Source organism: Pleurodeles waltl, chromosome 6, assembly GCF_031143425.1.
Source record: "Pleurodeles waltl isolate 20211129_DDA chromosome 6, aPleWal1.hap1.20221129, whole genome shotgun sequence".
Taxonomy (NCBI): domain Eukaryota; kingdom Metazoa; phylum Chordata; class Amphibia; order Caudata; family Salamandridae; genus Pleurodeles; species Pleurodeles waltl.
The window spans coordinates 664,007,446-664,034,259 of record NC_090445.1 but is presented as its reverse complement, the minus strand read 5'-3'; the positions used below and the strand labels follow the sequence as shown (position 1 = coordinate 664,034,259).

Sequence of the window (26,814 nt, the reverse complement as noted above, 5' to 3'; positions counted from 1 at the left end):
GAGACAAAAGAGCACAGAGCATTTACACTACTTACTGCATTAGTGCCCTGTGTGCAGAAATAAGCTGTAGCAAGTCTACAATCTGTCTGCCAATTGCGTCTTAACTACTAGATAGCCAAATCACCCATATTTCATGATCTTTTACAGAAAAGGGCTATTGTAAACCTGCACTTAGCTTCAGATATTTTAGAAAGCTGTGCATTCTTCCCTTAAAAACATTTTTAAAAAAAATAAACCAGTTGACAACATCTTAACTTAAGGTATAGGTTTTAAACATCAAATATGTGTCTCTAAAGCACATTAAAACATGCAGGGGCATCAGAAATATTATGGCATTTCTTTTCACTTCTCTTGCGCAACTTGGAAATCCCTAGAAACTTCACATAAATGAGCTGACCTGCGATAACCCTTCAAGACATACATAGGGTATACTGAGGTTGCATATTTAAAAAACGATACTGTGTCCTCAGAGGCACTGAAGGGATGGCCTTTTATCTGCCACCAGTATGGTCTAGATAATGACATTACAAAGTTTAGACCAGATACCTTCTGAGATAGGCGAACTTTGAGAAGATAATGAGTCTCTTTCAGGTAAAAGTGGGTGGCATCCAGAAGAAGATATGGTCTTTGTTCGTCTAGTGGCATAGAAACAAAACTTTTCTCGCATAAAAAGCCTACTGTTAAAATCTGGAGCTTTGACATCAGCAACATTGCAAAACTTCACTGCGCAGAAAAGCATTGGGAGCTTGGCTGAAATTTATCTCAGAGACAAAGCTTTGATTGTCTGGTCATGAATTGAATGCATTTACTACCTAATTAACAGTCCTTAATTTCAGATGTGCAGGTCTGGGGATATTCTTCAAACAAATGAACCTCTTACATAGCAGAAGATGTTTGTCAACCAGCTCCTCCTAAACAAGTTTGTGGGGTGTCGATCTCTACCACTTAAACGTTTAACATTACTAAAAATGCATGAAATGAAAATAGCCAGATGTTCTGCAGTAGCTCAAGTCAGGCTCAGAGAGGAGAAAGCAAAACTATATATGTTTTGGCGTTACAAGGTTATATTCATAATGTAGCATTTTCATTAAAATTGAGAAATGATTAATTTTGAATTCAATTACGGCTCTGGTAAAGTTCTCCTGTTTTTGCATGATTCTTTTTTTTAAGCAAAAACGTTGTTGGGAAAAGTCAAATACGACCAATTTGCCATTTTCCCCACAAAACTTTGTGTATTTTTCCTCCCTTGATTAAAAAACAGTAGGGCATTTTTGGAAGTTTATAACGTTTACCAAAGGCAGTCACAAAGTTTGCAAACACCCACTGTACCAACTACTTCAACCGAAATGCCTTCCTTTGCAGAAGAATATGCCAATTATCTGTAATGGATCAGAGTGTGTGACAGATAATTGGCAGAGGGTCCTGCGAGACCCTTGGCAGATTCCAGGGCATTTTCCTATCTGGCGTATCATCCTTATAAAAAAAACAAAAACACAGGAAGAAGGTCATGACCATCGTCTACTTTATATAGACAGTCAAGGGCATCTCCCACTTTAGCGAGACAGTTGACTCCTTTATATGATTCTGTGATCTCACTCTGCCACCTCTGAGTAAACACCTCCTCCGAGATCAGTGGTAAATCACGCCTGGAATCTCTTGACAAGGTAGTTCTAATTCAGCATCAGTGTATTGGTCTTGCCAACTCAAAACCAGAGATGCTACTACTTGATTCTTTACTTGATGATTTATCTGCCTTATTCTTGGCTGCATTGGCTCAGTATTCCTGTTGGTTGTCTATTTGATAGAACGTTAACAAATGGCTTAAGAATGCCTTGGCCACAGCAAAACAGAAGTAAATGAGAATAGAAACACGTTGGAGATGTAACTATGATCCACCAATGATACAAACTGAGATTTTTGAGGAACTGCCGGCCTATGTTGGTATTGCAGAGCAGTGTATTTTAGTCAGAGAATACTTGCTTCTTCTTGTCGGGTCATTATGACTTTGGTCAGTCATGGTTATCCACAGCCATCACTTGGAGATGCTCCCTGTATCTTTTCATTATTTACCCAACAGAGTACTAGCCTCTGCTGGACAGGAGGTACTTCCAAAGTATACCTCCACCCATAGTGAATGGAGGCTATTGTCTCATCATCAGGTTATGGGAAGAACGATGTTTGATGGCAACAGACCTTTACGGCAGATGTAGAGGCCTTTTTACCAGTACTCATGAATGATGTGTCTACTGCCTAAGTAGCTCTCCTTTCAGATCTAGCTAAAACAACTTACTCCCACACATCATGGCTAACTTGTTTGAGGCCTAATACAGCCTCTCTTGTGTCTCCTACAATATCTGAGTGTTTGCATCGAGTCCCTCCACCCCTAATGGAAATTCCTGAGAAGAGATGTCCAGCACTAATTGATCAGGACTATGAATTTTGAACTTGGTACAGTGTTTGGTTGGTCCTGGGATTCTGCCCGTGCCATCTAGGAAATGATAGGAGATGACTGTCCAGAGCCAGACCCTGGAATTCAGCTTTGAAAATAGTGGTTGCAGCTGGGAACTAAAAGGCCAGCTTTATTTGTATGTTAAAACACGCCTCCAGTTATGGCGGAAAATATCTCCCATGTTTTCCGTCTTTCCTGTGCTTCTACTGTAAGCAAAAAAAAGAGCTTGTTCCAATTTTCAAATTAGTTTGTGGATTGATCCCAGATATACATGACAGCTACAACCACAACTCAGAAAGTTAAGATGGGACGTTTCAGATGTAGTGCCAGGGCGAAGTGGAGTAGTGTGGGATGAACTGTGTTCCTCTTCAGGCCACATGAAAGCTACAGTTTCAGAGTATGGAGCTAGAGGAAAAAAGACTTGCATCTGTCACATCGAAGGTTTGTCAAAGGCAGCGTGAAGAAGACATCTGTTTTGTGCAGATCTCATCTATCCTGCTTAGTCTCCTTATGACACACACACACCAACCACATACTGCACTGTAAATCATGTAAAAAGAAAACACAGTTGAAGAAGAATGCAGAACTTTTACATGGGTAAGGGTAGTAAGTCCTCTCCCCTTCGATGGTACAGACAAAAATGTTTGTTAGCATGTGACTGTAGCTGGTTGACACCAACTGCCCTCTCATGGTGGTGCAATATTAAACAAACCCAATGGTGCTCAAATAGTTCTTTTGGTGGACTGCAGAAGAACATTACGTGTAGTTCGTAATTCAGACTCAGTGGATGTTATATAATTTTGTTACAGACATAAAGACATCTTACGTGCTAGTTTGTTACTTTTTTGTTTAGGAAGTCTTCCCGGTTTGCCTTAATGGAAGGCTGAGGCTCTTTATTAATCACCCTTGCAGGTTCATTTGTTTTACTTTGCTGTCATGCTACGATCATGCTAACCTGTTGTTGGAATTAAAGCTTTTTAGTTAAAAAAAATTAAAGATATGTGCACATAACCTTTCTCACAGCTGCACTGAAAATAATTGTCCTTAGTCAAAAGTATATGCTATGAAGTATTATAGTATTTATGCATTTTAAGTTCATCTGTTGCAATGCAGATTTCACCTTCCGACTTCTTATAGTGCTGATCTTTGAGGATACAGCTTAACATTATGACGTGTGTTCAATTGAGAGGTTCTACTCCCAACTTCCACACTGCTACATTATAGTAGTTCCTTTCTAGGACTGCTGGTAGAAGCACACACATAGTCGGCTATTAGCAAGCACATTCCCTAACAAAAAGCCAGACCCCTTGGCATTGCATATATAAAAAATGAGACCTGCCTTGTTCCCTTTGGGTAGAGTCCGATACATGTTGCACCCTTAACTCTGATAGGGCTGGTGAAGAGTCATTACATGTCATGCTGATATGCCTTTAAGAAGTTGCTAGAGCTGGAACAGATTCACATGTCCGGCATCCTGAAGTTGCTCTCTTCATAGATCTTCAGGGCTGCTTCAAATTCTCAATCAAAGATGATAGATTCTACCCGTCATACAACCTCCTGCCTTACTGTGCCTTTCCTAAGGTCTGTACTGCGTAGTGCTCATCATACCTGGGGAATCTTCTGTCCATAAGAGATATTTCTTACACAATGTGATATCTCACATTAAGACATGCCATCATTATCATATTAATCATGGTCCGTAAAAGGCCCCCCTACTCATCAATGCAAGCAGTTCGTAGCGATATCCTGGATGCACTGAGGCTTCGCACATTAGATGACCTGACTCATGCCCATTTATATGTCTTTGCTTACAAGACATCATTCATTCCTTAAAACATCTTAAAGAGACATCTGTCGTGGCACATCCCTCATTATCTGACACCTCCTTTACTTGAAGGAGTCCTCTCTCGTAGTAGTGAGGTAATGAGGTGTAGGTGAGATGTAGGCTGTGAGTGATTGACCTCTACCTCTTTTCCTACAGGTGGTGTGGCCCGTAGTGGCAGTACCCTTCTGGTCGTCGCCCCACAGATGCCGGACTCTGGATACCACTCCCTCTGTGACCAGCGAGACCTTGTGAATGTTCTGATGCACCTTCGCTCCCTCCTGAGGTACAAGTAACATCCCCCTTCCCCAAGGGCTATCTGTCCTAGGTTATATCTTTCATTTTATTTTCGGGTACTGCCTGCAAGTGGGAGATATTGATCTCCCCACCCAGTGACACCTCCCACTCTACAAGAGACATCTCCCATACTGTCAATATATCTCCCACACATCCACTGGTGTCTGCCCCAGATGTGTCCCTCTCCCTGGGTATTCTGTACACCCCATGCATGTGTCTTGTACCTCCAGAATTACTGCCCCTGTCTGCAAAGATCTTTCCCGTACTCCAAGAAATGCTTCATATACCAACAGTTATATGTGCAGGTGAGTTTGAGGTGCTTTCTGATCATTCAGGATTTAATCTAAAGGAGGCAGTCATGGAGTAGGCGGTTGTTAGAGTGTAGAGGATTGGACAACTTCAGGATGATTTGTTGTATTCAGCATAGTTATAGCAAGAAAAGTAAGTAGCACTGTGTGGTCCATGCTTCATTATGTTACTGACGATGAGTTGGTATTGACCCAGGGCTTGAGAAATCATAAAAATGTTACTCGACCTGCAGATCGAGTAATTTAAATAATCTACTCAACCTAATTGTAATGTACTCGACCTGTAAACGGGTCTCAAATTGTGTGAAACTAGGCAAATAGTTTACACAGTCACATTTTTCTTAATTCTCACATATGATTGCACCTTCAAATATGTGAGCTTAGCATTTCTGCAGTACAAAAAAACTCTTTTGTTTGATTAAGTAGACTAAAGCTTGCTGCATGCATTACAAGAATCTAGCCCACATACCCATGAGGTCTAGCCACATAACCTAGGACTTATTTTAGCTTACTAACAACATTGTTATCAGAGCATTAGTGTTTCTCAGTTTGTTTAAACACCCAGGGGCATATTTATACTTTTTCAGGCAAAACTGCGCTAACGCAGATTTGCATGAAAAAGTAAACTGCTGGCTAGCGCCATTCCAAGACACCGGCCGAGCGTCATATTTATGGAATGACCGTAGCTGGCGGTAAGGCCTGGCTAGCGTCATAAAAAAGGATGCTACCCGGGTGGGGGAGGCATAGGGGGAACAGGAGGTTTGCGTCAAAGGATAATGCTAGTATGGGCAGAGGCATAAAAAATGCCTCTAACTAGACTAGCTTCATTTTTTTACGTAACACCCCCATGGACATGACTCCTGTCTTAGTAAAGACAGAAGTCATGCCCACCACACCAGTGGCCATGCCCTGGAAACATACGTTCCCAGGGCATGGCCATTGGTCCCAGTGACATGTAGGGGGGCCCAAGTTAGGCCCCCCTATGGCACTTAAAAAATTAAATAATAATACCTACCTGTACTTATCTGGGATGGGGTCCCCCCATCCTCTGGCGTCCCTTTTGTGTGGGTGGGCTGGGGCTAGGGAAGGGCACCTGTGGGCCCATTCCACGGCCCGGCCATGGAAATAGGCCCACAGGTTCTCTAAAGCCTGCCCTGACCCAGGGGTTTAATAATGGCGCTAAGGAATCTTAGCACCATTATTTAGTGCCCTTCTCCCCCTTGCATCATTTTAGCATGGGGGATAAATATGGAGCTAAGGCCATATCATCATTTAATCACAGGAACGCCTACCTTGCATCTCATTGACCCAAGGTAGAATTTTGGCGCTAGGCGGGTGTAGCGCCAAAGTATAATTTTGGAGGTTTGATCTGAATTTGCGTAAAAACAAATGATGCAAATTCAGCGGAAAGCAAATATAAATATGGGGATCAATTTTAATAAATATATCACTAAACCATGATGTGGTAACATATTGTCATCTACACACAGTAACTTTACAAGAAATGTCCCAAAAAACTTTCCTCCACAAACATGCAGCTTTACTGATAAAACTATACAGTGAATTAACAATCTGTGAAAATTGGGTTTCAGAAAACATATCCAATCCTAGCCTTCTACTCCCAAGCAGCGCCATTCCTCTTGCACCATTCTGGAAACCCTGGATCGACATATTAATTAACTATTTCTTAGCAACAAAGGAGACGTACACAGTGGCAAGATGTACCAGGCTTCATATTATCATCATACATTGCTCCTGGTTTGGCCAGTCCATTGATTGATGATGACAAATACATGGCTGTGGAGGTCATCGGTACTCACCTCCACATGACATGAGCCTTGTGAGGTTAATGTTCTCAGGCTTCACACATTTCCTTGTGAAATTGTTTATAAATGATTAGTGTACCAGCCTCTTGGAGCTTGAGGTCTCCTCATACTGACTGTATAGTGTATTATTGACCTCTATCGCTGAGACCTCTAAAGGAAAGCACACATTTTCCATTATGTGATACAGGATTTTCTTCACACTGTCCTTTGAGACTTAGCAACTCCTGGCCCCAACTGTTTGTCATCCACCATCTCCCGCCCCCAACAGAGTTCAAATATAGTGAAGTAGATTCCCTTCTACTAATTCTGGGCTGACATTTCTTCCTATCACTTGCCACAGCTGAGGCTTCAGCATACTATCTCCTGGCTCGAATTCAGCCTTGAATTGGGGCAGTCTCTTTGTCTAAGAGAGAGGAATAGCTATGTTCGATGGCATCTGTCGCTGTAGATACGCATGTTCTGCAATAGCTCGCCATCTGGTGTTGGGCCGGAGTGTTACAAGTTGTTTTTCTTCGAAGAAGTCTTTCGAGTCACGGGACCGAGTGACTCCTCCTTTTGTCTCCATTGCGCATGGGCGTCGACTCCATCCTCGATTGTTTTTTTTCCGCCATCGGGTTCGGACGTGTTCCTGTCGCTCCGAGTTTCGGAACAGAAAAAATAGTTAATTTCGGAAGATTTTCGTCGGTATTGTTGCGTTCGGGATCGGCGTACTTACATTCAACACCGCATCGAAGATCGAAGAGCTCCGGTGCCCTTCGGGGTAGTTTTTCGATCCCCCGTCGGGGCCTGGTCGGCCCGACCGCGTGCTGAAGAACGCCGATGGAACGGACCCCGTTCCGTTTCTGCCCCAAATGCCACAATAAATACCCCTACACAGACCAACACTTGGTCTGCAACCTGTGCCTGTCACCTGAGCACAGCGAAGACACCTGCGAGGCCTGTCGTGCGTTCCGGTCCCGAAAAACACTCCGAGACCGTCGAGCCAGAAGACTTCAAATGGCGTCCGCACCGACAGCCCGACGGGAGTTCGAGGAACAGGAAGAGGAAGGTACCTTCTCGATCCAAGACTCAGACTCCGAAGGATTCGACGATACACAAACCGTGAGTAAGACGTCGAAAACCACACAAAGAAACATTTACAAGGCCCAGGGGACGCCACTGCCACCAGGCCATGGCTCAACCCATAAAATCGGTGACCGACCGTCGGCACCGAAAAAGGCCCAAACGGTGCCGAGATCGTCCGACTCCGGTCGAGACACCGGCACGCAGCCTTCTCGGGACCGAGAAAGTGCTGGAGACAAGCCTCGACACCGAGATGCCGGTGTGGACACGGCTCGACGCCGAGACAGCGGCACCGAAACAGATCGACGCCGAGAGGTTTCGGCCCCGAAAAGGAAAAAAGTCACCTCGGAGCCGAAAAAACACGCAGACAAAGTTTCGATGCCGAAACAAACTGCAAGCTACCCAGCTTCAGGCTCTTATACAGAAGAGCACTCGCTAACCTCCCAAATGCAGAAGCATAGGTTTGAGGAAGAGCTACAAGCAACTGATGCGGACCATACGCAAAAGCGTATCTTCATTCAGCAGGGGACAGGGAAAATAAGCACCCTTCCCCCCATTAGGAGAAAGAGAAGGTTGGAGTTCCAGACGGAACAAGCACCACAACCAAAAGTGGTGAAAAGAGTTACACCACCACCCTCTCCTCCGCCCGTGATTAACGTTTCACCAGCACAAACGCCATCACACTCCCCAGCTCACACCACCATGAGCCAGGGTGACCAAGACCAGGACGCATGGGACCTATACGACGCCCCAGTGTCAGATAACAGCCCAGAGGCATACCCTACAAAACCATCTCCACCAGAAGACAGCACCGCGTACTCTCAGGTGGTGGCTAGAGCAGCACAATTTCACAACGTAAGCCTCCACTCAGAACAGGTCGAGGATGATTTCTTGTTCAACACACTCTCCTCCACCCACAGCTCCTACCAAAGCCTGCCTATGCTCCCTGGTATGCTCCGGCACGCAAAAGACATATTTAAGGACCCGGTCAAAAGTAGGGCAATCACACCAAGGGTGGAAAAAAAGTATAAGCCGCCTCCTACGGACCCGGCTTTCATCACAACACAGCTGCCACCAGACTCTGTTGTTGTAGGAGCAGCTAGAAAAAGGGCCAACTCTCACACATCTGGAGATGCACCACCCCCAGATAAAGAAAGCCGCAAGTTTGATGCAGCTGGTAAGAGAGTCGCAGCACAAGCTGCAAACCAGTGGCGCATCGCGAACTCCCAGGCACTACTTGCGCGCTATGACAGAGCCCACTGGGACGAGATGCAACATCTCATTGAACATCTGCCCAAAGACTTCCAAAATAGGGCAAAACAATTGGTTGAGGAGGGACAGGCCATCTCCAACAACCAGATCCGCTCCTCCATGGACGCTGCAGATACAGCTGCACGGACAATTAATACATCAATAACTATCAGAAGGCATGCATGGCTCCGAACGTCTGGATTTAAACCAGAGATTCAACAAGCAGTTCTCAATATGCCTTTTAATGAAAAAGAACTGTTCGGTCCAGAAGTGGACACAGCAATTGAGAAACTCAAAAAAGATACGGACACTGCCAAAGCCATGGGCGCACTCTACTCCCCGCAGAGCAGAGGGAATTACAGCTCATTCCGTAAAACGCCCTTTCGAGGGGGGTTTCGGGGTCAAAGCACACAAGCCAGCACCTCACAAGCCACACCGTCCAGTTACCAAGGACAGTATAGAGGAGGTTTTCGGGGACAATATAGAGGAGGGCAATTCCCTAGAAATAGAGGAAGATTCCAAAGCCCCAAAACCCCTACTACTAAACAGTGACTCACATGTCACTCACCCCCTCCACACAACACCAGTGGGGGGACGAATAGGTCATTATTACAGAGCATGGGAGAAAATCACTACAGACACTTGGGTTCTAGCAATTATCCAACATGGTTACTGCATAGAATTTCTACAGTTCCCTCCAAACATACCACCAAAAGCACAAAATTTAACAACACACCATTCCAATCTCCTAGAGATAGAAGTGCAGGCACTATTGCAAAAGAATGCAATCGAATTAGTGCCAAACACACAAATAAACACAGGAGTTTACTCACTGTACTTTCTGATACCAAAGAAGGACAAAACACTGAGACCAATCCTAGACCTCAGAGTAGTCAACACTTTCATCAAATCAGACCACTTCCACATGGTCACACTACAAGAAGTATTGCCATTGCTAAAGCTGCACGACTACATGGCAACTTTAGACCTCAAGGATGCTTATTTCCATATACCAATACACACATCGCACAGGAAATACCTAAGGTTTGTATTCAAAGGAATACATTACCAATTCAAGGTACTGCCTTTCGGATTAACAACCGCACCAAGAGTCTTTACCAAATGTCTAGCGGTAGTCGCTGCACACATCAGAAGACAGCAAATACATGTGTTCCCATATCTAGACGACTGGCTAATCAAGGCCCATTCGTTAATAGAGTGCTCAAATCACACGAATCATATCATACAAACCCTCTTCAAACTAGGGTTCACCGTCAATTTCACAAAATCCAAAATTCTGCCACGCAAGGTACAACAATACCTGGGAGCCATAATAGACACATCAAAAGGAGTAGCCACTCCAAGTCCACAAAGAATTCAAAATTTCAACACCCTCATACAACGCATGTATCCAACACAAAAGATACAAGCAAAGATGGTATTACAACTCCTAGGCATGATGTCATCATGCATAGCCATTGTCCCAAACGCAAGACTGCACATGAGGCCCTTGCAACAATGCCTAGCATCACAGTGGTCTCAAGCACAGGGTCACCTTCTAGATCTGGTGTTAATAGACCGCCAAACTTACCTCTCGCTTCTGTGGTGGAACAACATAAATTTAAACAAGGGGCGGCCTTTCCAAGACCCAGTGCCACAATACGTAATAACAACAGATGCTTCCATGACAGGGTGGGGAGCACACCTCGATCAACACAGCATACAAGGACAATGGAACGTACATCAAACAAAACTGCATATCAATCACCTAGAACTTCTTGCAGTTTTTCAAGCACTAAAAGCTTTCCAACCAATAATAGTTCACAAATACATTCTCGTCAAAACAGACAACATGACAACAATGTATTATCTAAACAAGCAGGGAGGGACGCACTCCACGCAGTTAAGCCTGTTAGCACAAAAAATTTGGCATTGGGCAATTCACAACCAAATTCGCCTAATTGCACAGTTTATACCAGGGATACAAAATCAACTCGCAGACAATCTCTCTCGAGATCACCAACAGGTCCACGAATGGGAAATTCACCCCCAAATACTGAACACTTATTTCAAACTCTGGGGAACACCTCAGATAGACTTGTTTGCGACAAGGGAGAACGCAAAATGCCAAAACTTCGCATCCAGATACCCACACAAACAATCCCAAGGCAATGCCCTATGGATGAACTGGTCAGGGATATTTGCTTACGCTTTTCCTCCTCTCCCTCTCCTTCCTTACCTGGTAAACAAACTCAGTCAAAGCAAACTCAAACTCATATTGATAGCACCAACTTGGGCAAGGCAACCCTGGTACACAACGCTGCTAGACCTATCAGTGGTACCCTGCATCAAATTGCCCAACAGGCCAGATCTGTTGACACAGCACAACCAAAAGATCAGACACCCAGATCCAGCATCGCTGAATCTAGCAATCTGGCTCCTGAAATCCTAGAATTCGGGCACTTACAACTTACCCAAGAATGTATGGAAGTCATAAAACAAGCAAGAAGGCCATCCACCAGGCACTGCTATGCAAGTAAATGGAAGAGGTTTGTTTGCTACTGCCATATTAATCAAATACAACCATTACACACAACTCCAGAACATGTAGTGGGTTACTTGCTTCACTTACAAAAATCTAACCTAGCTTTCTCTTCCATTAAGATTCACCTTGCAGCAATATCTGCATACCTGCAGACTACCTATTCAACTTCCCTATATAAAATACCAGTCATTAAAGCATTCATGGAGGGCCTTAGGAGAATTATACCACCAAGAACACTACCTGTTCCTTCATGGAACCTAAATGTTGTCCTAACTAGACTTATGGGTCCACCTTTTGAACCCATGCACTCCTGCGACATACAGTTCCTAACCTGGAAGGTGGCATTTCTCATCGCCATTACTTCCCTGAGAAGAGTAAGCGAGATTCAGGCGTTTACTATACAGGAACCTTTTATACAACTACACAAAAATAAAGTCGTCCTAAGGACCAATCCTAAATTTTTGCCAAAGGTTATTTCACCGTTCCATCTAAATCAAACAGTGGAACTTCCGGTGTTCTTTCCACAGCCAGATACCGTAGCTGAAAGGGCACTACATACATTAGATGTCAAAAGAGCATTAATGTATTACATTGACAGAACAAAGAACATCAGAAAGACTAAACAACTCTTTATTGCATTTCAAAAACCTCATGCAGGAAACCCAATTTCAAAACAAGGTATAGCCAGATGGATAGTTAAATGCATCCAAATCTGCTACCTTAAAGCTAAACGACAGCTGCCCATTACACCAAGGGCACACTCAACCAGAAAGAAAGGTGCTACCATGGCCTTTCTAGGAAACATCCCAATGCAAGAAATATGTAAGGCAGCCACATGGTCTACGCCTCACACATTCACCAAGCACTACTGTGTAGACGTGTTATCCGCACAACAAGCCACAGTAGGTCAAGCTGTATTAAGGACATTATTTCAGACTACTTCCACTCCTACAGGCTGATCCACCGCTTTTGGGGAAATAACTGCTTACTAGTCTATTGCAGAACATGCGTATCTACAGCGACAGATGCCATCGAACTGAAAATGTCACTTACCCAGTGTACATCTGTTCGTGGCATCAGTCGCAGTAGATTCGCATGTGCCCACCCGCCTCCCCGGGAGCCTGTAGCAGTTTGGAAGTTACCTTCAATTATTTATATATGTATCATCTCAACCTTAAATAAGTGCATACTTAGTCACTCCATTGCATGGGCACTATTACTACAATTCAACTCCTACCTCACCCTCTGCGGGGAAAAACAATCGAGGATGGAGTCGACGCCCATGCGCAATGGAGACAAAAGGAGGAGTCACTCGGTCCCGTGACTCGAAAGACTTCTTCGAAGAAAAACAACTTGTAACACTCCGGCCCAACACCAGATGGCGAGCTATTGCAGAACATGCGAATCTACTGCGACTGATGCCACGAACAGATGTACACTGGGTAAGTGACATTTTCATTATGCTTCACTGCCGTCCTCTGCCTGACTTCCTTTAACATTTGCATGAAGCTTCTATAGAGTTGATCACTGGAACCCTTATGAGCAACCACGAAAAGGCAGTTCCTTCAGGACTGGACCTGTTCCTTCAGTGTGAGTACATCCATTCATATGAAGTATCCTTGAGATTCTATACTCAGAGTGAAGATGTCACCATAGAGAGCAAAACAAGCCAGAGGTTCTTGCTCTGGAACTAGCGCACCTTTTCAGACAACATACCTCAGAACGGCTGCACGAGTCTGCCAGTGCCTTTGTAAAGGGGTGTCATTGGCCTATTCATGGCCATTTACCTTGAACAGGCCAGTGATACCCCTGTAAGGACTAAGAGGGGAAATATACAACTTCTGTAGTTCTGTAGTTCTGCAACGAGTCCTAAAAGTATTAGAAACGTTTACGATAGGAGGAGGTCTAAAAAGAGAAGTGAAAGTCATAGGAAAGGTCTGGAGACTTTCGATAAGGTAACGCAATGCATGTCTGTGGAAATGAAATACCACACAAGTAAGTAATGTGATGAGTAATAAAGAGAAGTGGCAATATGAGGTGTCTCCGTATGAATGGCACTGCAGAAAGTGTGATGTTGCTGTTGTGTCTAGAAAACTGACCTGGTTGAGGAACACAACTTTGATTTCAGTTTGGGGCAAGCTTGAATCTACAGCATCAGCACCAGCAATTGTGATGAGTCCTTCAGTGGACAGTACTGGTGTTGGCCCCTGGCTGTGCAGAGGATTAATCTCCTCCGAGGCTGTTGAGTGCCATGCTGCTACTGACTGCCATACCTACTCTAAACTTGTAAAGATCCTGCAGGGACTAGAGCATACCTTCACCCGAGCTGTCAGAAGGGGGCGTTGCTGAGTGGTCATTATTCCCCAGACTCAAGCACAGGGCCCTCAAATAGCTCCTGCTGCAACATTAATTATAGATTTTAAAACCAGACTGATCTTTGCATTAATGACGTGGCAGCTAATTCCACTAGAACATGCCAGATGCTGGATCTACTGTTTTCCTTTTCACTGCAGGATATATGTTTAAACTCTGAAACATGTCCTCGTCATGTGGGAATCCCACTTGTGCTTTTCTGGCCCAGGCACTTCATAAACGTCTGACATAGCTGGCCTTTGCCTGCACCCCTCTCTCTCCTTAAATCATCTCCCTTGCCTTCTCTCTCCCATTAAATTCCTTAGTAAATTCTGTCCAGCTGCTTATCTGTCTGCCATTGCCTTTGACCACAAACCCTGCTGGAGCCAGGAGCAATGTCTGTGTCTCAACACTTCCAGTGCTTATCATTGGAGTTACAACTACATCAAACCTGAATACCCAGAAACAAGTTTGAACTTTTCCTACTGACGCCCACTCTGTCTCAACAGAGCTACAAGGCCCTTTCACAGATGGTAGAGGTTTAGAATAGGACTACTATCTGTCACACACTATGGCTTAGAAAGCAGACTTCTGTCTACTGGAACACAGAGGCAGCATGCACCCACATTCTCTTTTGCTCACTGGACAATCACAACCAATGACATAAATAGTGGGAAGTTCCCAGGCTCAGCTCTCCCTGCGCGACAGCATGGCTCTTGGTCCTGTCTTCCCCTTGCTTTCCCCCCATTTTTTTGAGTGCCTTCCCTTTACTTTTCCCTCGTTCACACTGCTTTCTCCTTGCTTTTCCCCATGTTTTTTTGTGTAACCTCCCCTTGCTTTCCCTAGTTTTTACTGCTTTCTCCTTTCTTTCCTTCATTTTTTGTGTGCCCTTTCCCTGCCATTCCCTCGTTTTCACTGCTTTGTCCTTGCTATTCCCATTTTCAATTTTTTGTGTGCCTTCTCTTTGCTTTTCCCTTGTTTTTCCCCTATTTTTATGTGCCTCTCCTTGCTTGTCCCCGTTTTTTTTAGTGTCTTCTCCTTGCTTTTCCCTTGTTTCACTGCTTTCTAATGCTTTTCCTCCCATTTTTTTATCTGCCTTCTTGCTTTCCCTTGTTCTTACTGCATTCTTTTTGCTTTAATTTCCCCGATTTTTGGGTGCCTTCGCCATGCTTTCCCTCTTGCTGCTTTCTTTTTGCTTTTTCGTCTACTTTTTATGTGCCTGTCCTAGCTTTTTCCCCTCATTTTCACTACTTTCTCCCTGCTTTTCCCCCCTTTTTTAGTGTGCTTCCCCTTGCTTTTCCCTCGTTCCCACTGCTTTTTTGCTTGCTTTTCCCCCATTTTTTTGTGCCTTCTCCTTGCTTTACCCTCGTTCTCACTGCTTTCTCCATGCTTTTCCCCCCATTTATTTGTGTGCTTCCTCCTTGCTTTTCCCTAATTTTCACTGCTTTCTCCATGCTTTTTCTCCCATTTGTTGCTTGCGCGCGCAAGCACTTTGACCTGTTGTAAGTATTGTGGGTTTTTAACTACGCCCATTTCTTTCATTCGCTCCTGGGCTTGCCTTTCAAAAATCAATTGATGTAATTGGTAAATGCTTTACGTTTGTCTCGCCGTGGGGCATTTCTATTACCGCCTTGCAGACTGACCCTATTACATGGATTATTGCACAATTAGCCATACACTTTAGCGTGGGGGAACTATTTTTTCTTTTGTCTCTCCCCTTCGTGCTCCATGGTGGCCATGGTGTTCACAGCGCCAACAGGCACAACAGTGTGAAGTCGATCAGTGGTATTGGAGCGCTGGTCACATTGTTCACAGTTACCTAATCAGAGTCATTTCTTGTGGCTCTCCCCTTAAAACACTTGAAATTGATAAATGCTTCACATAAAACAGAAATCCTCAAAGCGAAGCAGCTCTCCCAACACAGCGGGTGACCCATTACTGCAGTATTCACTGCAGTCAGGAAAATTGCCCCATAATGCTTTGCAGGGCATTACTTTTACAAAACATTTTTGCTCATAACTCAGCCTTTGGTGGTCCTAGGACAAGGGGACCACCTTCAAAATGGTTTTTCTGTCTACATCATCTCTGGGACCCCACACTAGGTTAGTACGGATCCCAAAATAATAACCCCTCCCACCATTCAGTGTCTGTTAAGTTTTCTCATGGATACAACTTTTATTTTACAGCTGGGAGAAGTTTTGTTTTGAAGGCCTTGTTTGTAATATCATTGCAGTAGACCTTCTATCCCTAAAAACACCCTCTTTGGGCTAAGTACATGGTTACACTGCATTACTTTCTCCTGTTTGTTTTCATGGGGTTCTGCCCTCCAGGGGCTAACAATATGGTTACATGACCATGTTTCTTACAAATGATATTTTTGTTTTGGTGCCCTCTAGGGGTTGTTTTGAGCATTAAAGTCTAATGCCAAAAGTTTATTTCTGACAGCAGTTTATATGATAATTGTATATGTTGTAATAATCTCTCCTTATTACAATTATGACCATAATTCAGGCCAACCTAACATCCTTATTATACTATGACTGTTTGAACACTCTTGATATGTTTGGGGGGCCCTTCTAGTTTATTTCTTCTCTGTGGCTGTCTTGTGTCTTTTGGGGGGGAATTGTGTTAGCCAGCCAGCAACTCTGATGGTGGGCTGGTGAAAGTGGTATTCTATTGGAATTAGCATGGCAGATTTAAATTAGGATGCTAAATGGCAACATTTTCATTTTTTGCTGCAGATAGAGGAAGAAGGTAAATGGAAGTGCTTTAGTTATATGCAGGGCCACTGGAATTAGTTGGCAGGAAAAGACGAAATTATGAGGCAGAGTTGACCAATTTATGTGGCAAGAAAAGTCCAGTTATGAATTTACCATGCCAATAGCTCTAACTCAAGCAAATGTGAGACCTATTGCATTGCAAATGCTTGTTTTGTGTGCGTTCTTCTTGCTTTGCCTTCATTTTCACTGCTTTCTCCAGGACCTGCAAGCATCTTGATACCCTGTCGGGGGATAAGCCGTGCTTTACAAATCCTGGTTGATTGAAGTTAAGTAACCTCAATGGAAGGGGGTCGGGAACAAACAAACTAAAAAAAACACTCCAAAATAATAAAAATAAATGGCACTTTCACCTACAATTAAAAACAAAGATGATGACTCACTATTAACCTTCCAGTTTTCTATTTTCAATTGTCTAGCAGCAATTTCACAAATTACTTCTCTTCTCACTGCCCAGATATAGCCACAGCCTATGATTCTTTTGGAAGCATCTGTTAGCACAAAAAAGCAACTTCTCCTACAAAACATAACATGGTATCAAGCTAAATCAGATAATATGCATTTTGATTGCTCCTACCTTTTTCGTTGACAGCTGCTTCAGTGGGAGACACCATGCTGCTTGCGCTCTGTTTTCCCGTCACTCGAAGGTCTTGACCTCAGATCTTGGAAGAACGAATCTGAACAAAACACAAACACACACTGCTACAATAAGAATAAAAAAAGAGCATGCTCTCTTCTAGATCGACCATTGCTCTCTGGTGAACTATAATGTGTGAATACCTATAATTGGTTAATGCTATCATAACACTCTATACAAGCATCAGATTCATTATCCAGTTTTAGTCTTACTGCTATTTGAGATACATGTCTTCAAAATTCACATATAAGGTTCTCAAATACCAATGTCAGTCCATCAGTTAATTAAGTAGTGGCGCAGAATGCGCTGTCTTTTTTATACTTCACACAGCCTTTCTTTCAGGAGAAATACTTTGGGATCTACAGAGACCACAACACAAAACAGCTCTTGGCTGCTGAGGGGTGTGTTTTTGCCTGCCATCCTGCGGCAGGAAAACGACTTCTGGGTGGCCGTAGCTACTGGTTCCAATTTCCAGCAAATGTTTTCAATGCTAAGAATCAAGAACTGAAAGGGTGCGGGCACAGGATCCATAAGAGATGGTCGCTGAGATAGACAGATCTTGTGAAATCTATAAAAGGGGTAATACGAGGTGAACCCAGTATGGATGGCACTGCAGAATGTGTGATTTGCTGTTGTGCCTAGAAAATTGCCTTGGTTGAAGAACACTACTTTGATTTCAGTTTGGGTGCAAGCATGAATCTGCAGCATCAGCACCAGCCATTGTGATGATTCCTTGGTTGGATAGTACTGGTGTTGGTCCCTGGCTGTGCAAAGGGATTAATCTCATCCCAGACCTTATTGGGGCCTGCTGTTACTGACTGCCATGCCTACACTAAACTTGTAAGGATCCTGCAGGGACTAGCGCCTACCTTCACCTGAACTGCCAGAAAGGGGAGGGGACAGAGTGGTCATTATTCCTAGGCTCGAACACAGGGTGCTCAAAGAGCTCTTGCTGTAACATTTAATGATAGATGTTATTGCCTGCCTGCCCTTTGTATTAATGACGAGGCAGCTAATGCCACTAGAACATGCCAGATGCTGGATCTGCTGTTTTCCTTTTCACTGCAGGATATATGTTTAAACTTTGAAACAGGTCCTCGTCCTGTGGAGATCCCTGTTGTGCTTTTTTGTCCCAGGCACTTGATAAATGCCTGACATACCTGGCCTTTGACTGCACCCCTCTCTCTCCTTAAACCATCTCCCTTGCTTTCTCTCTCCCGTTACATTTCTTACTGAATCCTCTCTTGCTGCTAAATAAACATAGTCATTGAAGCAGCGTTCTCTCATCAAACGTCCAAACCATTCTTTATTTACCATTCTTTCATTAACCTCTCTCTTTTAGTAGGTCCCACTTCTCTTACTAAACTAGTTGTTTCTGGTTTTGCAACACCAACTCTCGATCCCTCTTTAGCCTTTCTGTTGAAGTGATATCTGTCTCTCCAAACCAACCTTTTCATCAAACCACCTATTTCTCATTGCACATTCTTTTCATTAAATTGTCTCTTTTAAATACCATTGTCTATCTCTATCTATTTTTCACTCATATTAACTATCTCTCATCAAACCGCGTCGCTCTATCTTTCATTCTAGGAAGGAGTTGCAAGATCTGGGATTAGCTGTGATTGTTGACCTCCGGAGTCCAGGAGCATCTCAGCCCCCCAGTGAAGTCCTCCTTAGAGCTCTCAAAGAGCTGCAGGTATTTGACATTTCTCTGTCCTCCAAAGTCAGTCCTTTCACTCCTCCCCTCTCTCTCGATCTCTCACTTCTATCCCTCTTGTTCTCCTTATTCCACTTCTACTCTCTTTCTCATCTCACTCCCTCAGACCCAGTCTTTCTTCCTCAAATATCACTCCATGTGCTCCTTTCTCTTGCCCTTTCTTTTCAATAAATGTCTCTGCTTATAGCACTCTTGTTTAATTTTTAGTGATATATTTCTCTGTCATACTAATTCCTCATCTTCCCTCTATCTGAACCCATCTTCCTTTTTCTATCCTCACACCATTTACTTTGTTCTTTCTTCCTTCACATCTCTTTTTTGCCCCTTTCTCTTTTCATCCTCTTTTCATACCTCTCTTATTTCCCCCCTCAATGTTTCTCTGTCTTCTGTGCTCACCTCTCAATTACCCTCTTTTCTCCCCTCCATAGCTCCCTCTGGTCTATTTTCCCTGCATCGTCTCTTTTTCTACCTAGCCTTTCTCTCTCTATCTCACTCTCTCTGGCCCCTCGTTAATCTCCCTCCCTCCCCATATTTCAGTGTATCTATCCTTTCTCTATTGCACTCAGTTTCCTTCCTATCTCTATGCCAACATGTTCTCTCCATCATCTCTCTGGCATTCTTTTTCTTTGTTTGAGGCTCCTTTCTTCACACTCATGCTGTGATCCTCCGTCTATCAGTTGTGTACTGATCTTTGTTTTTCCTGCTCCTTCTCCTCATCGCGCCATATCCGTGATGTCCCTTTGGTCTTCATCAGGAAACATCGCCACAGTCCATCAACTCCACGATCATTCTGACAGAGAAGACAGAGGCGGATTCTGCTGTCGATGAAATGACTTTTCTCCAGGTCTGTATCCCTGGTATCAGATTGAATGGGGGTGGTTCTGGTGATGGGCACACCTGTGAGATGCTGTTTCTCGCCATTTCTCACGTCCTGTTGTTGCCTTGACATGTAATACTGGCCCTGTTGTAGGTGAAGCAGGTGTTACAAGCACACTTGTAGCTGTACAAGCAGCTCCTGCCCCCATGAAAGTCATGGGAATTGGCCCTAACCTAGTGAAAGTCATTTCCACTGCTGCAGTATCAGAACATGGGGGCAATTCAACGGCTCACTTAGGGTCCCTAATAAAAACATATCTCACAACTCTAAAACAATATTTGTTATTTCTGCATCCATGAAGCAATCAAGCAATTATAAGTGAAACTTGTTGAACCTTGGATACTTAAACTTTAGGTAATTTTAAATGGCTTCATAGTTGCTATAATGTACTTCCTTTTTCATCATTTACTTTTTGATTTTCAGAAGTTGAAACCAGTTGAGGTGTGAGGCTATGTTACGTTCTATTTGTATCACACTCATACCTCTGTCATTGGGATGGTCTCATAGCACCGTGGGTGCACTCATGAGAGTGTCTGGAGTCAGGGTTTGAGCAGACTATCCTGTGTTAGACATTATTTAGTATATGGCTCAGTGTCCCCTACTGTTCCCCTGTGCTCCCCAAAGTGTCATGTAGTTTCTTGTCTGACTCCATGCCCTTCTGCCGTCACTCCCCCCTTACTACACCAATACCTATTATGCCCGTATGTTTAGTAACCCACATTCCCCAGAGTGCATATGCTTGCCTGGTGCCTGTACATCATGGTGTCGTTGTCTCTTAGTTTCTGTGTGCTCCTCAGTGCTCATGCCTCCACATGCCCAGTATGTCTTCCTACTGGCTGTGTCACCACTGTGTCCATGCCCCCCAGTGTTGGCGTCCCTGTGTGACTCTGTGTCTCACTGTGCCCTTCTTTCTTCCTGTTCTTCTGTTTCTACCACCTTTCCCATTTCTGTCGACTGTTCTGTTGATTACCGGAGTCTAGAGGTAGGTAAGTTAGAGAATTAATGGCGATAGCTGAGCCTGAGCCACCATATACTACTGGTGAAACGCATCACAATACCTTTTCGTAGTTATTTAGTTACTCCTTGCAGGCAAGGAGTAACTCATCCCAGCAAATATTCTTAGAGTGTGAGTTACTTGGAGATTTTAGTGGCAGTACTAGCCAACCTGCTCCTTTTCTCAGCTTGCTCTAGCATCCTCTATGGCAACGGCACCACAGTCCTCCTGTAATACCGTTGGCAGTGCCAACAGGCCTGGCTTCTAATTGATATTGCCTCTATAGTCATTGGTGATTTTAAGCTCTCAATAACTCATCATACATGCAATCTGTCACTCACCTTTGCACTCAGCCATCCATTCATCCACTCACCCAGTGGCTCATTTATGCATTCATCCGGTCACCCATCCACAGTAAAGCACACACAGACTCAACAAGCATAGGCAAGATAAATTAAAATAAAAAATGTAGGAAAAAAACAGCCACCACCTAAATATGGTGGGCATGTGCATGCAATAAAAAAATAAGTACAAATTAAAGATGGCAGCAGGCAATCGTCTTGGAATGGTATTGTGCATAAAGTATACAAACTGCAATAACGATCAACTCTTCAAAACATTTTGGCTTTAACATATGTTTTCTCAATTAATAAGTCACGGTTGCTGCCTTTATCATAACTTGTCATAAAAACACATCAGACCTATGGCAGTTGACATAACTTTGAGACAATCAGGCATATAGCCTGTAAGTTGTAACCAATCAGGCCTATAGCCTTTGTCATTGGCTTGTCACCATAACTAATTTCTGATTCAAGTATTGTACAGAAGAACTCAACTCAAGTATTGAGCATAAGTTTATGTGTTGAGAGACTATGGGGGTGATTCTAAGTCCGGCGGGCGGCGGAGGCCGCCCGCCAGACTTCCCCCACCAAAATACCGCTCTGCGGTCGAAAGACCGCTGAGGGTATTTTGGGATTTGCCCTGGGCTGGCGGGCGACCGCCAAAAGGCCGCCCGCCAGCCCAGGGCAAATCAACCTTCCCACGAGGACGCCGGCTCAGAATTGAGCCGGCGTAGTGGGAAGGTGCGACGGGTGCAGTGGCACCCGTCGCGTATTTCAGTGTCTGCAAAGCAGACACTGAAATACAAAGTGGGGCCCTCTTACGGGGGCCCCTGCAGTGCCCATGCCATTGGCATGGGCACTGCAGGGGCCCCGCGGCACCCCCTACCGCCATCCTGTTCCTGGCGGGAGACCCGCCAGGAACAGGATGGCGGTAGGGGGTGTCAGAATCCCCATGGCGGCGGAGCGCGCTCCGCCGCCATGGAGGATTCTGTAGGGCAGCGGAAAACCGGCGGGAGACCGCCGGTTTTCCTAGTCTGACCGCGGCCGAACCGCCGCGGTCTGAATGCCCTGCGGGGCACCGCCGGTCTGTCGGCGGTGCTCCCGCCGACCCTGTGACCCCCTATGTTCTAGGGCCAATGAGATCAATTTTGGATTCACCTGGTTTAATATGGCACAAGATGGAGGGCAGACATAGCTTCTCTAAACAGTGGAAATGTACTACATGCATTCCTGTGACTTAAGGATGACAATACAGCCATTGATGTGATGTACAGGAGACAGGTCTACTTTTAGAAATTTAATGAAAACCTTGTTAGCAAAGGACTGTTGGTTAGTTCTCCCTGAGCACTGCAAGTTGGTGGATGGTAGTGGTTAGGAATGGGACTGCAGTTTCTGTTACTGAAGGTGAGAAAGATTCTATGCCTGCCCTTTTGTCTCACCATAATTACTGCTTAGGGGATGCTGATGTCAGACAGCTGTAGCGCTCTCACACTCCATTGTGCTCTTGTTTTGGATACTCCTGCTCTGAGCAATCCTTGTTGCTACTTACTGTGAGAGCCATTGTTTGCACAACAGCTATGTTTGAGGAACAGCCATAAAATGACATATAAAAGAAAATCACCCAAAATAGTTTCTGAAACCGTAGATAGTGGTTCTATATCCCCCGTGTGGGTGAGGTGTATAAAAGTGGGATCCAGACCATTCCGGTTTGTCCCTGTTCCATGTTCTTCACGATCAATGATTACTTTATGGAGAGGACTGGCATTTGCATGACAGCCAATCTCACAGAGGTGAAGGGACATCACCTGAATTCTGCATTTGCACTGCAGGCGTTGAAGGTCTGCCTAGCGCCAAGTATCCTGCCTTCCTGCATGCAGAGTGAGGCAAGGAGAGTTCCTGGCCTTGCAGGAGGAGACGCAGTCCACGGTGAGAAGCCCTGAGTATTCCTGATATAAGAAACACTCAGAAAAGCTGACTGTCCTTGACAGGGAAGCCACAAGAAATCCATGTTGTGAAGGGTCGCCCAGTCTCTCTGAGTGGTTCCCGTGTGAACTATACAAAGATCTTGCAACTATGAGTCCCACAGTGTCATCTGGCAGCCCACTGTGGGTCCGAGTACTGTTGCTGCCACTGGTGATGGTGGAGAAGAGGTTCCACGTCACCACTGTAGCTAGAGGTCGATCGGACTGGAAAGCTGCAACTGCCAAAGACAAATCACTGCTGATGAATAGGTCTGGAGCTGCAACTGCAATTCCTGGTTGTCTATCTGTACTAGGTTCGGGGAGTGGCAACTATCGAACTGTATGATCTGCTGTGCTGACTCCATCCAGAAATGTATGTTCCAAAAGGAGATAACCATTGAGGTTCTCACAATGAAAATCTGCTGCTGCAAAGAGCAGCGGTGTGAGCTGCCTACCACACACCACTAGATTTGCAACAACCATTGAGTAGGTTAAACATGGCTTTGCCTGCAAATGGAACCAGGACTAAAAGCACGCAGACAAATCTGGCACTAGGACTTAAGGCTTATTCCATACGTGAATATCTAGGGTAAGACCTGGTGACCTGAGTTTGGCATAGGAAATCTTCTAGAACAGGGAGAAGGGACTAAGTGGGTGTGTGGTGCCTTTCTGAGATTGTAATGCTTACATGTGATTCCTATTCAATTGTGTAGTTATTCATTTTGCTGAGAGATTACACTGCTTCTTTTATATTAAAAAAGCTAAGTACTTGACTGGACAGCACGTTGCTCTGCCTAATATTTGACTGTTTAAATTTGAGCTCTTCTCCCCCTCACACTTCCTCCCTGAACAGACTTTGACTGGCCGCCCCTCGCTACCCTGAGAGTCAAGTGTGGAAAGGGTTATACTTGTCCTTTTGGTAGAACCATAGAGGAATGACCTACGGGACCATTTTCCCAGGATACCAGTGGTAATGACCTCAGGCAGCACAGTAAGTGCCCAGTAGCCATGTCTGTCCTGTTGACCTCGACCCCCCATGGGGTCAGACATATATGGTCATAAAATTACCAGTATGTACAACCTTACAATTGGCAAATCAATATACAGTCTCTCCCAAGAAGACCAAACAAGAATTATCACAGGGCAAATCTTTTACCCCAAGGGGTTATCAGAGTGGGTAACCACCACCACAATTTTAGCTTACTGTGGTAATCTGGGAAAACCGGGTAAGCAAATACCCGTCCACAGGCTTTAACACAGTGTGATCATAATACACCAATACAGGCCTAATGTCTTGAACATATGTTGTTCACAATAAATAAATCTGCCTTGATTGCAACAATTTATAATAAACCGATCAGACTCATGACACAGCTTTTCCCAGTCAACCAATGAGGCCTACGGCATTTATCTTTGTCTTGTCACCATAACCAACTCATGCCTACTGTATTGTGCCTATGCTTTTCCACAGTGCAACCATCAGACACACAGTTATAAAATTACAAATATGTGCACAATTACTGTTGGAAAAACAATATACAATATTAACACTAATTGTCATAGTGCAAATCTTCTACCCCCAGAGTTTGTTAGAAGAGGCAACCAACATCAAAACCCATGATTAATATAGTAGTTTGTGAGATATAATTTAAAGAAATACATGGCTGCGGCCTTTATTACAGTGTAATAACAATCCACCCTTAGAGACCTATTGGCTTTAACATTTGCATTTCACAATAAATACATGATGCCTAAGGCTCTTGTTATAACATTTAATAAACAGTTCAACCTTAATGACTGGTGTGTCACCATGACCACGCCAAGCCTACAGTACTGCCCTTTGCCTTCCCCACAATCAAAAACTGCAGCTCAGCACACACATTGTACCCCATCAAAAACTTACAGAGATGAATATCATAATGTGAGTGGAGCCCAAGCCTCTCTCTTTGTGCTGCTCCTTCGCGCTCTTTTTCTGGTGATTGCACGAGGTTGAGTAACAGCCGTGCTGTCAAGCCAGACCTAAAACACACACCGCAGCGCAGAGAAGATGGCTGTCCAATTCACTTCACTGCCTGCTGCGCTCTTTCACTGCCAGTGCTACACATTTCCCACAGCTCCGCTCCCTCGTAGCTTGGCAAGAGGGAATTATGTTCCACTAAATCAAATTCCCATTGGTGTTGCACCTTAAACAGCTGGCAGTCTTCTTCCTCCTCCATTCTCCCAGACCTCTCCTGGACAGGTCTGAGCTCTCCTCTTGGATGCACGGCAGCTCTCCTTGCTCTCCACAACCTAAGGAATACGGCACCACCAGGGGGGCAAAGCCACTGACTGGCCTGCTGAAATTCACCTCGGGAGAAGTGCAGGGTGCGGGGTACTGTGGGGAAAAGATATAATTCTGATAGCTGCATAAACACTGCATGTGGTGGGGGCGGAAATAACTGGGCTACCATTAATAAGGGCCTTAATCCTCCAGTCAGCACGTGCCCCCCCCCCTCCCTCACCCCCATCACAGGCACAGTAGCAAGCTTCTACTTAATGACTGTGCTGCTAGAGAGCGCTGGGTTGAGTTGCTCACAAACGAAATGATGACCATGTGCTTGCAGCATGCATACTAAGTACTTTCAAGTTAAAATAATGGGTGTTAAGTTGTCTCACCATTAAAAATGATGAGGGGGTGTAAGATCTAAAAGGCTCTTAGAGTGTCTGTACTTATGTACGAGCTGCATCTCTCATCAAAAATGGCTTCAGTGTCATAAGTGACTCGTTGCTGCTTGTGCGAGCTTGTTATGAACAGAAATAAATGCCCTCTTTTTAAAGATATGATGCAAGTTATGACAGTTCACTCTTTCTGTAGCCAGCTGTAGTGCTTGTGGGTGGGATTAACCCAGTTGTTGTGGTGGAACTAGTTCAGCTGTAATCAACACAGGGCACTGGTCCAGTCGTAAGGCCTGATTACGATCTTGGTGGACGGGGTTACTCTGTCACAAACGTGATAGACATGCCCCGTCCGCTGTATTACGATTCCATGATATGCTATTGAGATCGTAATAATGCCAACAGAATATCCGTCATGTTTGTGAATCAGTATTCCATCTGCAGAGATCGTAATCAAGCCCTTAGTTATAAAAGTCAGTACTCCTAAATAAGTTCTGCCTTGTCAGTTGGATCTGGCACACATGTAGTCATTGAAGGTTGTCCGATTTCATTTATAGTTGCAGCAAGCGGTGCAGTCATGGCAGATGGCTTAGGCTAGGGTGACCAGATTTTGAGGAGCAAAAACCGGGCCGGGTCAGATATAAAAGAAGGACTAAAGACTTTACTCTCACTTTTATATCTGGCCTGTCCCGTTTTTATATCTGGCCTGTCCCGTTTTTATATCTGGCCTGTCCCGTTTTTTTGCATAGCTTTGTGAATGTGTGCCTATACATGTGTGTTTTTATATATACACACACACACACACACTTACAAGACTACATATATAAAATTAGCTATGGCTTGACCTCCCACCTTGCACCTCCAACCCGCCTTTGCCCACCTCTCTCTGCTCCCCACTCCTTCTCTCTGTTGGGAGCAGACAGGGGCATGTGTTGCCTGACAG

General features: G+C 44.5%; 1 protein-coding gene and 1 long non-coding RNA gene across 4 annotated transcripts in view; one reads left to right on the top strand and one right to left on the bottom strand.

Annotated features, from left to right (window-relative positions):
* Positions 1-26,814, top strand: part of ARHGEF40 (Rho guanine nucleotide exchange factor 40) — a 309,810-nt gene that overhangs the window by 103,774 nt on the left and 179,222 nt on the right. For all 3 annotated transcript variants that reach the window (XM_069239054.1, XM_069239053.1, XM_069239052.1), the window contains exons 5-7: positions 4,431-4,557; positions 18,917-19,022; positions 19,798-19,887. In XM_069239054.1, the coding sequence (XP_069095155.1) occupies positions 4,431-4,557; positions 18,917-19,022; positions 19,798-19,887 (323 nt within the window). The remainder of the gene's footprint in view (positions 1-4,430; positions 4,558-18,916; positions 19,023-19,797; positions 19,888-26,814) is intronic.
* The window catches only part of LOC138300126 (uncharacterized), a 204,260-nt gene that overhangs the window by 72,006 nt on the left and 105,440 nt on the right, over positions 1-26,814 (bottom strand). Inside the window, exon 2 of the long non-coding RNA XR_011204875.1 lies at positions 17,267-17,366. This is a non-coding gene — a long non-coding RNA (uncharacterized lncRNA). The remainder of the gene's footprint in view (positions 1-17,266; positions 17,367-26,814) is intronic.